At 41.8% G+C, this 17,923-nt stretch overlaps 1 protein-coding gene across 16 annotated transcripts in view; it reads left to right on the forward strand.

Annotated features, from left to right (window-relative positions):
- Positions 1-17,923, forward strand: part of FOXP1 (forkhead box P1) — a 624,629-nt gene that overhangs the window by 525,169 nt on the left and 81,537 nt on the right. For 15 of the 16 annotated variants that reach the window (XM_018066793.1, XM_018066805.1, XM_018066796.1 and 12 more), the window contains 4 exons: positions 3,439-3,576; positions 4,614-4,700; positions 10,038-10,191; positions 15,558-15,762. In XM_018066793.1, coding sequence (XP_017922282.1) covers positions 3,439-3,576; positions 4,614-4,700; positions 10,038-10,191; positions 15,558-15,762 — 584 coding nt within the window. The remainder of the gene's footprint in view (positions 1-3,438; positions 3,577-4,613; positions 4,701-10,037; positions 10,192-15,557; positions 15,763-17,923) is intronic. The other variant, XM_018066804.1, reaches the window with a different exon arrangement.

A 17,923-nucleotide genomic window follows, 5' to 3' on the forward strand; every position in this document is an offset into this window, starting at 1 on the left:
TTTTTATCTCAAGGAGGGTAAGGTAGATGCATGGAATTGGTGGGGGATAGTTTAGTTTTGACTGAATACTCTGAAAGAGGAGCTCATAAATACTAGAGCGCTGTAGTTAAAAACTCACATGACTGTTTTAAATACTATTGATTTAAACCAGTGGCTAGATTTTATGAATCAAAGTGTAATTTCGAAGCCTTGGCCATATTTCTCAATGCTGAAGCACTCTCTCTTGTGTGCCTTTAGCTGCTTTCCAGACATTCAACACAGGATTAAATGATAGTAGTTACAGTGATCAATAGGTTAAGACCAGTACAATCACTCTTGCCGCTAATGACCTCAGTAGTAATGGGCAATAAAGTGTGGGCTGTAATAGCCTCTCGCTGCTACTGCATGCCCTTTGATTCCCAGTATTAGTAGGGACTAGCTACGTGAAAAAGTTGGACATCGAGAGCTAAGGCAGTGAATGTGTAGGCTATAATTCTTAACTATTTAAAGCCTCTCACTGTGTTCAGATTTCTTCCTCTTTTCCTTTTCCACCCCACAATGGTTTCTGGTTCATTTGGCTATGTTTGTGAAAGCTTTCCATAACTGATTTTCATGACATGTTGGAGGAGAAACTTTGGGGAAAATCGCAGTTTCATTACGTTTATAAATGAAGCTCGAGCCCACTCTGGAAGCTCAGCGTTAACTGGTGTGAAAATGTGGTTTCAGATGTAAAAGCAGAGCTGAGGCCACCAGGATCTGATAGCCCACTTCTGCTCATTCAGAGACCTGTCACCAGGCTGGAGGATTACTCAGGCTTCTCGCCCCTTTCCCTCCTTTGGCTGTGTCTGCTGCTTTAAGCGTTTGATTATTCGTCACCACCTCCATGGAGATGTCCACGGGGGAAAAAGAAGGGGAGCCTCAAGATCATTTTACTGTTCTGTAACATGACTATGGATGTTGAATAAATAACTCTGGGGAAAGGAGATTTAAACTGTTGACTGTATATGGGGATTTAAAAATTATCTGTGAGCATAAGTCCTTTTTTAAACTTTTAGATCTGTTTTGTTGAAGCATAATTCACATATGATAAAGTGTATTTAAGTAGACAGTTGGAAGGGTTTTGGCAATTGTATCCACCTCTGTGACCACCAAACCAACCAGGATAGCTGACTCTTCTGTCACCCCCAAAAGTTCTCTGGTGCCCATTTCTAACATAGGTTTTCCGCAGTCACTTTAAAAATTGTGAGCACGAGGCTGTCTATGGTGGTTTCTGTTACAACACTGTTAATTTCTTGTGCATCACCAGCTTCGATCTTACACCACCCTGTTCCTGTCTGTTTTCCTGTTCATCACCATCAGAAATTTGGCTCAAGAATATTTATTTTGTAAATCATCCAAGAAATGCAGGAGGAAAAAAAGAAACCTTAAACATGGTTCTTTTGTTTGCTTAATCAAACCTCCCTGTGTGATGATGCAACTCTCAAGGAAAAGTAAACTTCCATCGTGATATGTTGGCTTTCGCTGCTCAAAAGATAGTGATTGGCACCCAATACAGATTGAAGCTTTCAGAAAGTTTCTCCTGTATGAAGACAGAGTCAACTAATTGGAATTAATTTCTAGATGGTTAGATGCTTGGATAATGTCTTCTTGGTGTTTGTCCTAGATTAAATGCAAGTTCACTCTTCTCATCATTGGTGATATTTCGTGCGGCAGAGTATCTTTTTAAAAGGATAATTTATCCATTCATATACATCTGTCCCTGTTTGCATATAAAAATATTCAGACATGCCCATCTGTTTTAAATTACAGTGTATCTACAGCTACACTTAAAAGGCCACTGCAATAGGAAGAATTTGATGATGACCTTCCAGACTTGGGTTAATGAAAATTTTCAAATGTTCCAGCTAGTGTTTTCCAAACAATGAGAGACTTGCACGTAAACATCCCCCCACACAAAACATGCCCACAACAACAGTGGAGGCTGTTCACTGTATATGAATCTGACCTTCAGGAACCATTTTTAGTTCATCAAAATTAGTGATGCTGAGAAATCGGGACATCAGTGCATAATGACTGTGAAATTAGGAATGAGAGCTCGCTATGCAAATGACAGGACAAATCATGTGAAAAAGTCAAGATAAACTGCATATTAAGACATTATGTTACATAAAATTAATACTGCATTTCTCCCTTTTGCTTACTGCTCCCCTGAAAGATTTTTTTAATTCTTTTATCTTCTGATCCGCTATTGTCTGCCGGATTTTTTTTTTTAAGTGGCACACAGGCAAAGTGCAAAACATGTTATTATTACCTTTTATTGTAATACATGAGATGACAGCAGATCCTTTTTAACAAAGTATATCCTTTACTGCTTCTAGCTTCTTGCTGTCACATGTTTGATTAGAAACCAAAGAAAAGTAAGATGCTTAAATATTACTGTTCGAAGACATACAGGTTTTGTCTTTTCTTTCATTTTTTTCCCCCTTTCCTTATCTTTTTATTTGGGGGGGGGATAATTTTTCATGAAATAGTCTTCTTGTATTACGGGGCCTGACAAAATGGTTCTCATGTAGTCTGCAAATTAAACACAAGTGCAGTGATTATTTTGAATAGCTAAATTACATTCTAGAAAGCTTGCAGAATTCATAGCATTGTCATTAGGTATCCGCTTGAATACAATTTGTGTAACCTTGGCCAAGACAGCCTGTCATTTTAATGTCAGTGTTTTATCTGAACAAGACATCATCCTTTCAGATACAGTGTGCAGGTTCCTTGCAGAGATGCCCGTGCAGAAACGTGTTAACAGTTGCAAATATGAAATGCTATCGAGTTCATCACTGTAGCTGTTTGTCACTGAAATGTCATGGAAAGCGGCTTTTACACCGTGAAAGAATTGAGACATCTGTGTGCTGGGTGAACAGGGAAGGGCAAAGGCATCAGAGGGAGGGTCTGTGTTGCAGTTCGCAAGGTGCCTCCAAGGTTCAGCCGTCCATAGGACTCGGTGTTCATGGACTGCTCTCAGAATAACTGTCCACAGAAGCCTGATTGTATTGGCTCCAGCTGGGAAAATATTGGTTCCCATTAAACTTCTTCCCTAAAATTCAAGTTGGTGTTAGCTTCCTATATCTCACTATGACCAAGAACTCATTAAGCAACTGACATCACACCAACCTTAGCTCCAGGTAGCTTGTATTAAGCTTTTACTCCTTGTTTGCTTACCAAACTCTTAGGAATGCTTGTCAGTGGCTGCAAGGTTTTGTTTTATTTTTCTTTATTTGAAATCCACTACTTGATTGATTAGAGTTTGTGGCTGCATCCCCTTTGGACAGATGAATCGCATATGGGAAATGGGTCAGTCCTCTAAGCAGGCTGAAGACAGTCTGTCACTGAACGTGGAAGGCTGAGTGCTGTGGGTGTGCGATTTCCTGGCTTCCTATTTATCCTTCGTTAACGTTCTAGGTTCCCGTGTCAGTGGCTATGATGACACCTCAAGTTATCACTCCCCAGCAAATGCAGCAGATTCTCCAGCAGCAAGTGCTGAGCCCTCAGCAGCTCCAGGTTCTCCTCCAGCAGCAGCAGGCCCTCATGCTTCAACAGGTAATGGTCCTTCCTCCTTCCCCAGCATCCCATGCCTCCAGGGCCCCACCCCTCCATTCATACTTGCCCTCACCTGAGCAGCTCCTTTGCTCATTGAAGCAGTAAGCAGAGCGAGGCGGGTGGGGCAGGATGTACGTTGGTCCCTGGGTGATCAACTGCATTTGCATCCTTGAAAGAGAGGGACCCTGCCAAAGCCACGAGGGTTTGGGCCAGGAGAGTACCCGATGGACTGAGATTAGGGCTATAATTGGACTTGGTAGAAGTAAGATCTTTTCGGCTTAGGGGGCTTTGCGCTCTTTTATTTGGTAAGCCCAGAGGCTTCTAAATGATGTGAATCAAAGCAAAACGAGAGCATGTCAGGAGCAGGTTTAAATGTGACAGCTCTCGAAGTCCCCATTTCAACTCAGAAGCATACAGAACTTTTCAACATCAGGAAACATCTTGGAGTTTGTTAATTGTCAGGTGCACAGTTGGTTTCACCCTTTTTGTGTCTGCTGATGCTGAAATAAGCTTCTGGCTGCCATGGTGCCATGCGGACCTCATAGTCTGCTCTGATGGACCCCTGAACCAGATAGCGGGGATTCGGGACCATAGCAATGGGAGCTGCTGAGGCAAGGTAGTGGGGACTGGAGGCAGAGGAAACTGGCCACACGGAGATGTCCACACTGAACAGCCCCCAGCACCGCCCAAGCCTGACACTGAGCATGCACAATCTGCAGCAGAGAGTCACCAGACTCCCTCAGCAAAGGCGCTTTAGCTTTGTTGTACAATCAAAGGTCATTCCTTGCCTTCTTTTAATTAGTTTGTGTAGAAAAATGGTATGTTTTTCATCAGTTCATTTTGGAGATTACTTTTCAAACAATAATGCCAAGAAGAGTCAGCATGCACTGAAATTTATTGTTGAGTTTCAAACTAAAGGTCAGGCCATTACAGATAAAAGGATGCTATTTTTCAAATCACAGTTTGTGTATGGCACCGAAAGGGACAGTGGCTTGGCACTGCCCTCTGTTACTTACCGTCCTCTTTTTCCTTTGTAGCAGCAGCTTCAAGAGTTTTATAAAAAACAACAGGAACAGTTGCAGCTTCAACTTTTACAACAACATGCTGGAAAACAGCCTAAAGAGGTACCGACAATACATATTTTACTTTCAAACCACAGATCCCAGAGGACTATCTCGTGGCTATTAAACTGTCATTCATCTTTTAAATGATTGCACAACTGAGCTGACTCTATCGGTTCTCAGCTTTCAGACTGAGAGTTATTGTCCTGTTTTCTTTCAGATTTTTCTGGGTTCTGCTCACTGGCTGCCACGTATTTTTGAACACTGCTACAGGTGTACCTCGTATGGGCGCTGGGAAGAGGAGGTTGGGCCGAACCTTTAGGGTGACTTTTGCAAATGCACCGCTGAGCTGAGATCTAGCTAGGGGAGGTGAAGTGCTCCCAGTAAAATTTTACCTGGGCGCACACTTGATATTTTTTTTCCCAGCTCCAAGAGCTTGGGTGTTGGTGATGGCTTTTGCCTTCAGAAAAAGAATCCCTTATGCCAAAAGTTAGAGCAGGGTTCAGAACACCCCATCTTTGTTGAACAACTTCTTCCAAGTTGCATGGATCATAATTGCTAATGGCAGGCTTGGAGTGTTTGTGTCTTTCTGAGAAAAACTTGTGTATTGCGATAGCTTCTGTGTATGCAGGCCTTTATAAGTGGGCATAGTGACCATGTGTGCCTACTGCCCAGTTAGGTAACAGTATTCTCTCAACAGAAGGGAAGACCTTCCCAGGCAGGGTTTCTGTCCCACCTTCTATGCGACTCAGTGTGGCCGAGGCTTGGTCAGATGGGGGAGTACCTCTGGGCATGTGTGTATTATCGTGACATCTCTCTTCCCATTTCAAAGTTATCCAATGTCACTTATCTCTGCATGTTTTCACGGTGGACTGAAATTCTTTGCATTTGAGTATTCTCCTCGGAATGACAATGTAGAGCTTGGTAAACAGCTCCCAGTCCCACTGAACAGCTTCTTTGCTGGCCCGCAGCAGGCAGCCCCTGCCTTCAGCTTAGAAGGAGTCCTGCCAGGTGACTCTGTCCCTGGCCGTCTCAGGAGCACGGGTGCCTGGAAACGCCTGTTTTCGCACGCTGGGAATGACCCAGCTGTTCTCACCGTGCCGCTTCCTCGCTCTGCACAAACTGGGTGCGTTTTCCGTGCCCTGCCAAGGGTTCACCCTGGAGTCCTGGGTAGCAGCCTGGATGGAAACCCCTGCAGAGTAGGGGCAGTTTGGGGCTGAAGGGGAGGAGGTGTTTTAATGAAACTGCTGACACAACCTTAAGTACGGTGGCGCGCTACCGGGTGCTGCCATAATAAAAAAGGGAACAGATTAAAAAGTGTCTAAAATGTAAATCTAAAGGACTAACAGTAATTAAAATGGAAATGGCACAGGGAGGGAAGGCATGTAATTGTGAGATATCACTGTGCAGAAGGCTCTCAGCTTTGTTTTGCTGGCTGTTTTTCTAATTCAGTAGGGCTTACTCATCAGTGGCAGTTCAATGCGCGTTAATGACTCTGGGATTGCAGGCATCACTCTGGACAAAGAAATGATTATTGTGCGGTCAAAAGAAGTTCAAAGACAAGAAGGGAATTTCAGTTTTTTCCTTAGAGATCCACATTCAAGAGCATATAAATTAAGCCAAATGTTAAAAACCACAGTCTGAAAGCTGACTTCAAAGTCACAACTCTCTAATTAATGAACTGCGAGCTTCAGTTTGGACAAGTTGTGGTTTGATGCGCCCATAAATCAACATGACAGGCCTGTTTCACAGTCTCAGACAGTGCTTGTCACGGAGTCACATCAGATGTAAACACAGCAGAAAAAAGAAGGGATATGAAGGAGGTGCAATTGATCAACAGAATTGGTAAAAACCCACTTTTGAAGCACATTATGCATGATCACAGGAAATGGTTACAGCCTCAAGAGGTTTCCCCTTCTGCTGTTGCTTTTTTGAATCAGATTTCTAACAGCCTTCAAAAGGGAGAATAAGAATTATGGAGTTTCTCCCCTGTGGCTCGCAGGCAATAACCCCCTGTTGTTATTTTGTGCTTCTTTCTTTTCAAAGGCATCAAAATTTAGTTTTTTAAAGATCTTTAACTCTATATTTGAAGACAAACAAAAAAGGGCCGCACTGTCATTCTTATCAGTTACCAGGGATTGTGTTTTTCCTTTCTGTTGCCACTTCTTATTAACCTCTTACTTGGTCTGTTAGACATAGTTTGGAATGCACGTCTGCATGCTGGGAGAACATGAAAGTTCAGATGAGCTCAGAGGGCAGATAAAGAAATGCAAAGGCGAAAGTTACACAGCAGAAGGAAGGATAAAAGTTAACTCGCCCAAATTGCTGCCTTCAGAAAGGGAAGGGGGCATCTCGGGCGCACAGACAGGCTGGTGGTGTTGGACTTTAGCAGCGGGGGTGGGGGAGAAAAGGGGGCCGCTCTGTGTCTGAACCAGGGGACGGTGGTTACATGAGTAATAGCGTTCAGCATCTCCAGGCCACTGGGTTTGTTGTGGTCACACTTTGCCATCCGTTTTGATGGTAAAGGTGGTGTTGCCTTCACATCCTGAGGGGTGGCTGGGCCCAGACCTACAGCACGTCCCCTTGGATTCTACTGGTGTGTTCACGGCACCACTGAATGTTACCAAGTCCTGTTGGAACAGTGACCAGGCGATCCTTACGTCCCCCAGGTAAGGGGGGAGCCTCCTGAAATTACTATGCCGGTGGTGGTCCTTTTGTGCTACCATAAAGTAGAGTCACATGGTAGTAATTTCATGATGTGGACTGCTGGTTAGGATTTTAACAAGGTTTGAACTTGGATGTTGACAGATGGAACAAGTGTATTAATTTACTGAATCCCCAGTCATTAGTGGCTCATAATTTTGAATCGTCAGCCACCCTCTCCCCGCCTTTTCCCTCTTTTGATCACCTCTGCAGTAAGATACTTGATCCTGGGCCAGAACAACATACTTTAGTCTCTTTTTTCCTGAAGTTGCCTCGAGTTGTTGAGTTCAGACCTGAGACCTTCTTGGGAAGATGGGCGCTCTGTAAGCCCCATCCAGCTAGTTCTTAGGTGACGGCTCATTACTATTTGACAGGACGGGTGTGGAAAAGTGAAGGCAGAGTTAATTTTAAGTCAGGCCACAAAAAAAGAGCCCATCCTGTGCGGGCGAGGTAGGCTAAGATGATTGTTTTAAAAGGGCCGTTTGTCCTGGGTAGTTATGACAGTTTATGTTAGGCGGTAGGGAGGAGCCGAAGAAAGGAAAACAGACCTTTGACTGCAGCTCTAGGGAGGGGATCCGAAATGCAAGGTTTATCAGGGCATTTTAGCATTTTAACACTAACTACTGACCTGTCCAGGGGACTGCACGGAGACCTTTTTTGTATGCATTCAATTGTGAGAAGTAAACAAACGGCTCGTATCCTGTGTTTGGTAACTGGGTGGGGAGCACAGTTTGGCAACCAGTGTTGCTTTTAAATTCTTTCTTTGGACAATGGGCCTTGTATACTTTTATATCCTGGCTTTTCAAACGCGGACAGCTCTCATGAGCTTTTCCTAGGGATGGCCACAGAGACAACAGAGCAGCCATCAGTCATTTTATATAAATACAGAATTTCTAAACATTTCATTTACAGTAAGACAGGAAACACCCTCCCCAGACCCCGGCACCCCCCGCCCCATGATTTTCTACTTCAACAAGAGCTGAATCCCTGATCTTGTATTGTACCCATGTTGTTTTTGCTTCTCTTCCTCCCCTCCCCCACCTTTTTTAAAAGCATCATGAATTAGTATCTGTTGAAGAAGTGAAAAAATCATTTTGACATGAATATAACTATCATTGGGTTTTACATTAATGTGATAACTTGGGAAGGGGTGAAAACAATTGGATCATTTTATGCATGCTGTTCTTCAAATGAAAACACTGGCTTTTCATTTAAATTTATTTAAATTTTTGTTGTTAGTGGTATAGAATTTGTTTTTTGGAGTGAAACTCAATTAACTTTCTCAGTGGCATGGTAGTAAGTCTGAAATTGGTTGCTAATATGAGAATGATGGTTTTTACTGTAAAATAAACTACATGGAGACCAAAAGGAAACCGCTCTGTTTCTCCTCCTTTGAACTTTGCATCAGAAGGTCTTGGTATATATACCATTTTATGGATGTATCAGATCAAGGTCATGTGTTAGGGTAAGTGAATGCAGTTGTTTGTCAAGTGTAGTTATGAGAGGCTCTGAAAGGGTTCTGTAGTCCTCTTGGTTGGGAATGTCTCTCTCATGTTTTGAATAATACTCAGAATCAGGAAAACAAATCTTGTGGCTTTTCTTAAAGAACCTTTTTCCTTTCTTTTTCTTTCCTGGTTCCAGAACTCCCTTCCCCAAGAAGGGTTAATTTTTCTTTCATAATTGTTAGCCATAATGTGGCTAAGACCTCCACCTCGATTTGATTCCTCGCAGATTAAGGATATTAGATAATTTCCTTCTATTTATTGTAATACTGCACTGTATTATCTTTCTATCACTCAGATAATTACTGAGGAAATCTACATTAATTTTTTTGGCTGGAGCAAAGCCTGCTAAACACAGGAATGATGTATTGATGTTTTACACAACAAAAGTTTTCCTCCTGTCATTGTCCAATCAACAGAAAGATATTTATCATATCGCAGAGCCCCTTCTTTTCAAGAACAAAGCCGGTAGGGAAGCACGACCAGCCAGCAGACCTTGGGGTTGGTTTCTGAAGCTCAAGCCAAGCGAAGGCATCTGCAGCTTAAAGTGTCCTTCATATTAAGCACTCACAGCCGAGTGCGATGTTGTTTGCTAAATTATGAATGTGTGTAATTAAAATCTAGTGGCTGTTTCTATGAAAGATTTACAATGTTATTTCATCGTTTGTCATGGCTAATTAACAATATTAGATGAAGTTTTTCTTCTTCAAAGGTCTGATTTTTTCTCATTTATTTATGTCAGAAGTGATAAACAGAGTAGTTAAAAGCTTCTCCGTGTGCAGGCAGGACAGAGGCAGCTTGCTCCTTCACACCTCAGGGTTCAGGGTTCAAATCCCTCTAGACCTCGAGTGGTGAAACCGGACTTCTCGTGTGCCTCATTACAGGTTTCAGAGTCTAGAAGTCCACATTCTGACTGCAAAAACTCAGGCCTTTCCAACCACAGGAAAAACTGCCTAGATTGGCAAATTGTCTTTCTGTGGGAGCCAGCAGGAGAAAGGGCCTCCGCCCACCCTCCTCGTTCCTCTGCAGAGGTCCCCTTGAAGGCAGCCTTGAGCCCGAGCCTTCCATGAAGCTCTGGTGACCACTCTCAGTCCTGGCTGATGACAGGGTGTTTGAAGACCACCATCCATTTCGCCTTCCCTGGGCAGTGGCCATCTCATTCTTTTTTTTTTTTTCCCTGCCTGATTTCTTTCAGCAACAGCAGGTGGCTACCCAGCAGTTGGCTTTCCAGCAGCAACTTTTACAGATGCAGCAGTTACAGCAGCAACACCTCCTGTCTTTGCAGCGCCAGGGCCTTCTAACCATCCAGCCAGGGCAGCCCGCCCTTCCCCTCCAACCTCTCACTCAAGGTAAGCATTGATGATGCAAAAGGCATTGGTCTCTCAAGACTCTGGGGCAGTGATGGGGGCGCAGGGGGAGTGGGGTCTCCTTCCAGCTCATCATGAAGGAGATTGTTTGTTTAAAACACGCAGATGCACACTTAGAGGCAAAACCAGCTCAGGTAACAGTGATGGACCCCTCCAGAAGCCGGAGGGCTTGTGAGTGCCAAGATGACAACCTAGGGTGGTCTGCAGGCTTCGCCGATGTCACAGGATCAAAATGTTGCAGGAGAGAAGGCAGTAATGCTCTGTCTTAGGGAGCATTTTAATCAGATCTCACATTTTCGGTTTGGAATCGCAAATACATTTTCTTGAAGGCTTTAGTTAGTCATTTTAAGATACATTGTACATCCTGTAACTTGCTCTGTTTTAAATCGTAGTAATGCCTTTGAAATGTCTCTTTTTAACATCTAGGGAGAAATTCAGGTAAACAATTGTGATTCATCTCTTGCTGTTACAGAAGCCAAGGGGGTTTTCTGTTGGAATCTCTCTCTTTTGCATTCACTTGATTGTTGGTTTTTGAGCAAGTTGATTCTGCACCCATTAGAACAGGCAGCCTGTCCATCTCCAGCTCTTTTTTGAGAATTGGAGCTCTTTGAAAAGGAGTGAGATTTCATGGATTTAGAAATTTCTTTGGACAAGCCATTGACATGTTCTTTCAATGGATGTTGCCCGTCAGACAGAAATGAGTACTTTTGCTGTTCTTAGGACATCCCTCTGGGTTGAAGCAACTCTTAACTTTCACGTGGGCAATGTGATACACAAATGAATTATTCAGGACCAGCCAGAAGGAAAGGAAGGAGGGAAGGAAAGAAGAGTCATGCTGTGTTTTGAAATACAGGTCCTCCATCCTGTATGTGGTACAGTGGATTTCATTTGCCTCTTCAAGGCCCATGGTAGACTCGGGTGTATGTGTATGTGGTGCCTTCAAGACGGGTAGCTAAAACCTTTGGTGTCTTGGATTCAGTTGCGTTACAAAGACAGTTCAAAATATGAAAACTCTTTCTCCCTCCTCTTGATGCTGAAGGCATGGCCATGTGTTCAGTAACTTTTGGTGTCAGGTGGGGCCAGTGAGTCATATCTGCCTCGAGTCTCTTGAGTCACCCACAACCAACTTGTGTCCCTCCTAAGGTTCTTTGGGTTTTCTTTATGTCTTAATGCTGAGCCCAGGACATTTTCTTCCTTTAACTTCCCTCTCAACTCCCCTCCTCCTCCTGCTATTACTGCTCATCCACACAATATATAATCAATATCGCCATTGCTGTCAAAATAGAAGACTTGGTAACTGAGCAGTGCCAGGGTGGGGGTGGGCGGGGGGAAGGACACATGGGCTAATGCACTTTTGTGCTTGCAAAATGTTATAACATGCATTAATTACATCTTTGTATTTATTGTTGGCAACATCGCCGGCTGGGCTGACACACCCACTGGACTCCGGTTCTACCTCGCTCATCTTTTCCTACCGCTCCTATACTATTAAGTGTGCTCACTAAGGTTCATTGTTATAGTCCATCAGTTAAGCTGTCCAAAAGAGGGCAATTGGGCAGTGACAAGACAAGCTCACATGTAATGTGAAAGAAATGAATGTGGTGATGCATGAAGTGTAATCTCTGCAGTAACATATCAGAGACACCGGTAGGTAATTCACTAGTCATGGCATTGATTGATATGCTTAGCAGTCGGCTCTAACGCTTTAGCCCCCGCAACATTAAGAAGATGCATATTTATAGTCTAAGGGGGTGTCTTTATGTGTGCCCAAAATGCATAAATGGAAATATAAACATTTCTCCTAGTGAAATGAACCACCCATGTCATAGCCATCTCTCTTGGAATCAAAATGCTGGTTTTGTGTCCCCTAACCCCTTGCCCAAAGTGGCTGGAGAATTCAGTCATGTTGGACTACAACACAGTCTTTTTTTTTCCCTATCAGAGAGATGATGACTTAAAACTGATGTCATTATGAGGTTTAAATCAACTTTCTGCTTGCTTGAACATGGTCACCTGGGTATGGAGGTACAAGGACAAAAAAAGGTTGATCAACTCTGTTTGTTTTAGAGCCAGTGATACCTGGGATTGTAAAATTGAGTTCCGTGAACAGTAATCTGTCAACTGTCCCTGCAACATACATTTTTTAAACCTGTGTCTGCACTTTCTTTTATAATGAAGGGGCCAGTTGTCCTGGAAAAAGACATGTAGGCAGGCACAGGGTGTATGTGTTAAAATGCTAGTAATGCTCACTTCAGGATGTACTCACCATGATTCTTTTACATCCCTGCATGGTCTTGGCTAAGTTGCCTTAAACGTGCATGTAAATATCACAGTATTGGAAGAGATAGAGAGTAATATTTTGAAGACTCTTTTTTCACCTTGGAGGTTTTAGGTTATGAAACGAAAGGACCTTTTTTTTTTTTTTTTGTAAAACGTTTTTAGGGCTGTTGGAGGGCCTTCTCCCTGTTTTGTATTACTAGCATGTCTGTTTTTCCCCTGATGGCTTTAGTCATATCATCTTCCTCAGCACCTGTAATTCCATAAAGAAATATACTTTTAATATCATTCTGACTTTTTAATTTTTTTAATATAAACTACAGTTGGAAGAAAATTGCATGCCTGCCGATGTACCTGTTAATGGATTTGTTTAACTTGGGACTATTATTGCTATCTACCATTTTGGAAAAAATGCATGCTTTCTGGACATTTGATGTCCCTTTAGTCTGATGAGTGACTAGCTTACCTTTTATCTGTCTTAATTCTGTCATGAAATCGCAGTTGTCAAATAACAGCATCCTTTGGTAGATACTATTCACTGAAGTAACAGTTTAACATCACTAACAAGGTGTAACATTGATGGAAGAGACCGATTTGACTGCCTTTCTGTGAGTCTGATGGGAATGTTCTTCACCATAATTATCACACTGAAATTTGACCCGGAAGGATACCTCGTTGTCAGTCAGTGAGTTACTATTTTATTTACCATTTCTCCCTGTGGATGAAGAAACTGATTTGCTAGCCCATTGGACTAGAAGGAGAGGAGAGAAACATTAATGTGCACTGTGGGCCTAACAAGTATAACAGGGCATTTCTCTTTGTCTTTATTTGCTGGATAAACAGCTTACTTTTGAAACAGCTTCAAAGTGCTGCTTTTATCAGAGGGAAAGTGTTAACACAGTGGTTAGAAACCCACCTCCCATGCACCTTAACCCAGAAATCAATTAGTTTGAGTTGAAAAACTAGGCAGCTTGTTCTTTTTGTGTGTATTTACTCCCCAGAAAGTAAAACTGGGTGTTGACTTTTGTGGCTTTATATCAGTGTGCCATCATCCACAGACAAGCCTATTCACTATTGTTTCAATTGAATAAACAGTGATCCGAGGGTCAGACATCTTCCCAGGTAATTGCTGGTGTGCAGACATCAGTGGCGGCCTGTTAGCTACCAACCCACCCTGCACATCACCTCACTAGGTGTTGGAAAAAAATAGCCGAGATGCAGCAGAACTGGACACAGGATTGTGTGGTGACCTTTCCCTTTGTTTAATTTGCCTCCGAGGTTTAATTTCAGGGGACAAGTAATAATTGAATATGCCTAATAACTAAATGCTCATTTGGGATAAAATCCATCAAAATATAATTGGCATTTGATTTTTATGAAGGAAGAAGAAAACTGACTTGGCTGTCGACGCATTCGAAGAATATCTGACCACTTAATGTATCATTTGAGGCCTCTTTTATAATATATATTAATTGCAGAGACTCAAGCGTTTGAACATTTTCTTGGAGAACTGTTAGGAGAGACCAACTGTTTTTGTTAACGCTCCTCTCAGAAAGGCGGGGAAGGTTATTGGTCTGCTGTGCAATAATTTACTCCTCTTTGATATGCAAACGATCCACGGTGAATATAAAAAAATCCTATCAGACTCATTTCACAGTTCTTAACCACTCGGATTCTCTGGAGTCCATCGCCTCATTAGACCAGTGCTCTCCAATGCTAGCATAATTAAAATCTTTAACAGTTTAGCAAAGTAAAGATGTTTGGCTGATCACGTTGAGATGATTATCTATCCATTGTATTCTAAATGACAAAAATAAATTAAATTTAGACCTTGGCATTTTTTATTATGTGTTTCAAATGAATATAATGCACACAGCCTTCTTTTTAAATTCAGTACCTTAGGTTTGGTCAGAAACATGCCTGTTTCAGTTCCTGCTATATAGACAGAAAATGGCAGGCTTCCTAGGAGAGCTCAGTTCCAGTTCATTGAAACAATGAACTGAGATCCAGACGTCCAGTTCTAATGTGGCATTGCCTTGTGATGTCAAGGGTTGGTGATTTCTTCCAAGTTGTCCTCCCAGGTGGTGGTTGTCAGTTGCCGTTCAGAACATGGTTTCTTCTGTGTGTGTATGCGCTAGAATATGCCTTGAGGTCAGATTTGGAAATCCTGGGCTGTAGAGGCATGCCTCCAGAATAAAGGCTTTGTCCCCACATTAGTGAGATTGACTACCTGATTGAATGTCTTCTTGGGAGGAAAAAAAACAAGGTAACACTTACTGCCCAAGACTCATGTCCATTGTGACCCCCTTAAAGAGCAAGAGAACTTTACTGCTTCAGGTTTCTTTCACTTTTTCATTTCATTCTGCAATGGTTCATTAGCATGAATCTAAGAAATGACAGTAATAATAGTGTTACTTGTATAAAAAGTTATACAGTTTTTCAGTAGACACATCCATCAATTAAGCATGTGGTACAAGAAACCAAAATTAATGAGGAAGATAGGTGTGTTAATGAAATAATCATAGTATAATCAATTTGACTGTTAAAAGTTGAAAAGCATTTCAGGAAGACGATATGAATTCATAATTTATGTCTAAAAGTGATTAATAAAAACTATATTTAATAACAAAGCTATTTGTCATCATTTAAGACTTAAGCACAAAAATTATTCATTTTGTGGTTCATGTTGTCATAATAGTATAGTTGAACAAATTTATTTTGAGCCCTTCTTTGTGTCTAAAAATACAGTAACATCTATCTACATTTTTTTTTTTTACCCCAGCGGTCTAGAAACAACAGTTTGGATGGAGGCATACAGTCTTTGCAAAAAATAGCTGTGTTCTGAATCCTTTTCATGGGAGTCTTTTATGTGTGATGAGGGCACTTCAGGTGGAGGACCCATTCCTTCCTACCGTATTTGCCTTAGTTGAGAGGGAAGGAAAAAAAAAAACTGCATGCCCCAAAAAAACCCTAACACTAGGCTTTGTTTACTGACTCTTTGATTTAATTACTGTTTGAAGAGGACGGAATTAGCTGTTAATTGATTTAATTATCCAATTTGTTTGTTTCAGGCATGATTCCAACAGAACTGCAGCAGCTCTGGAAAGAAGTGACAAGTGCTCATACGACAGAAGAAACCACGGGCAACAATCACAGCAGTTTGGATCTGACCACGACATGTGTCTCTTCCTCTGCACCTTCCAAGACCTCCTTAATAATGAACCCACATGCCTCTACCAATGGACAGCTGTCAGTCCACACTCCCAAAAGGGAAAGGTAGGAACGCAAATCTGAGATGTGTCCGAAGCTAGCTGTAAGGCGGAGGGGTGGGTGGCCTCTCCTCGCCGTATCTATCTCGGTGATCCCTAATTGGATCCATGTGACTGGAGTGTGCGTATAATTACTTAAGAATGTATTCAGTATGGTGTGGGTGTGAAGCATCTAATTATTGTCACCTTTGCAACGTGGAATTAGCACTTACGTAGATGGAACCTGAGCTTAGGAACCCAGGCAGCCTTTCGATCTCTCTTTTGGATGAGGTGGTCTTCCAGGCCTCCTCTTTCTGTCAAGTGTCCACTGCATACAAGGTGCTTCCCTTGTCTTTGTGTGCTTTCTAAGGAAATAGCAGTGTCTACTATAGGCTGTGTTGAATTCCAGTTTGAGAAAAGATAAAATGTACACTACTCTGCAGTTCCCTCCCTGAAGGCGGGGGGCCCATCTGTTTCACCGTTGTGTCCCCAAAGTGTTTAGGTTTGGATTTTTGTGTTTTTTTTTTTTCAATAGACTGTCAGTGAAGGTTTGTAGGATGGACTGATGGAAGCGGTCCACATATATGCACACACAGACATGCAGAGCCACTTTATCTGGTCTGTGTTGTAGCATTGACTCAATTTCCATATTCCTGTTTGGAAGTTAACACTTTATATTTTTAAATTGCCCTGAGCTTCACTTGGATGTTAGTTGAAGCGGAGGTATTTTGAGAGATTCAAAATACATCATGTGAACAGACAGTGCTAATAAAAGGAAGCTGTGAATCCGTATTATTATACCTTAGCACCCAGAAACATTAATACTACTATTCAGTGCTTTTTCAAAGTAGAAAAAATATATATAAAACTTTTTGTTGTTGTTGTGTATTTTAACCTGTTTCCTATGTAGCTCGTATGCAGAGTGTCCACGCACAGAAGAAAAGAGACCCTAAAAGTCGTAGGTGATAGCAAATGTCATTCCCATTCAGGAAAACCAAATTTTTTTGTTTTTTTTTATAAAGGGACAAAGTGAAAGATTTTTTAATTATGTTCTTCACTTAAGCAAGTACACATATAATTTCATATGTTTCTAAAAATGTTGAACATGAAGCCCACTGATTTAATTAGATATATATCTTTATACCAGCAGTACTTGATCCATTCAGAGCTTAGTAATCACAGAAAATAATATCTAAATATTTGTGTATGTGTTGGTTGTGTGTGTATCATGCTCAAACCCAAACTCCAAGAGAGGTTTCTGGAGATGAGATTATATATGTTTTAGCCAAAGCTTGCAGCTGTCCTTCTAACATCACTTTAGAGTTTCTGTGGCAGGCACAGCAGAACTAAAAGATGCTTTTAACTTACTGGTTTAGAGGAGCTTGAAAAATAGAATGGTTGACAGTAAAAATTAGTTTGGAAACATTGGACCAAATGTGACTTCTTTTGTTTCCAGTGAGGATAGGTTTGCATGTCTGGAGACCAGTCTTAGCTCTTGCTGTATAAGGTCTTAGAATGCCTTTGTAATTAAAAAAAAGAAAGAAACACTAGACCTTAGATAGATTTTAAAGAAAAGGTTCTACGTTGTCGTCCTTTGCTCTACTTGCTTTTGGTGTCCTGAGGTTGATGCTGTCCATTTACAGCAAAGGAATTGAATTACATCTTTATCCGTAGGTAGCGAAGGGGGCCATACAGTGAAAAATGCCAACTGATGCACTTAAAGTATTTATTGTGATCTTGTCGGCCATTGTGGAGCCTGCACAGATTTCCTGTGACATAGAGGAGTTTCTCCCTGTCTAGTTGCAGTGTGCTCCGTTTCATTCTAAAAGGTTATATATCTGGAGTCAGGTAGTAGATTAGCAAGGAGGCAAATAGGAGAAGAATAGCCCTTTTCATGTCTTAAGGTGCATTTGAAAGTAAATGGATCTCAGAGACAGTCTAATTCCAGGAGAATAAGTTTGTTGGATTTCTCGTTTTATGGGTCCTTATGTTTCTGCACAAAAGTTGGGCTTAATCTTCATTATACTACCTGCCCGCGTTAGAATAAGGATCAGGAAAGAATTCAGATTTCACTGAGCATTAATCTGGATGTAAAAACAGGCTGACTTCTCCAACTGTACATGCAAAGAAGAACCAACTATGAAATTATATGCTGCTACTTTATCTCTGGGGCCTCTGAGTTTATATTA

Source organism: Capra hircus, chromosome 22 (assembly GCF_001704415.2).
Source record: "Capra hircus breed San Clemente chromosome 22, ASM170441v1, whole genome shotgun sequence".
Classification (NCBI taxonomy): domain Eukaryota; kingdom Metazoa; phylum Chordata; class Mammalia; order Artiodactyla; family Bovidae; genus Capra; species Capra hircus.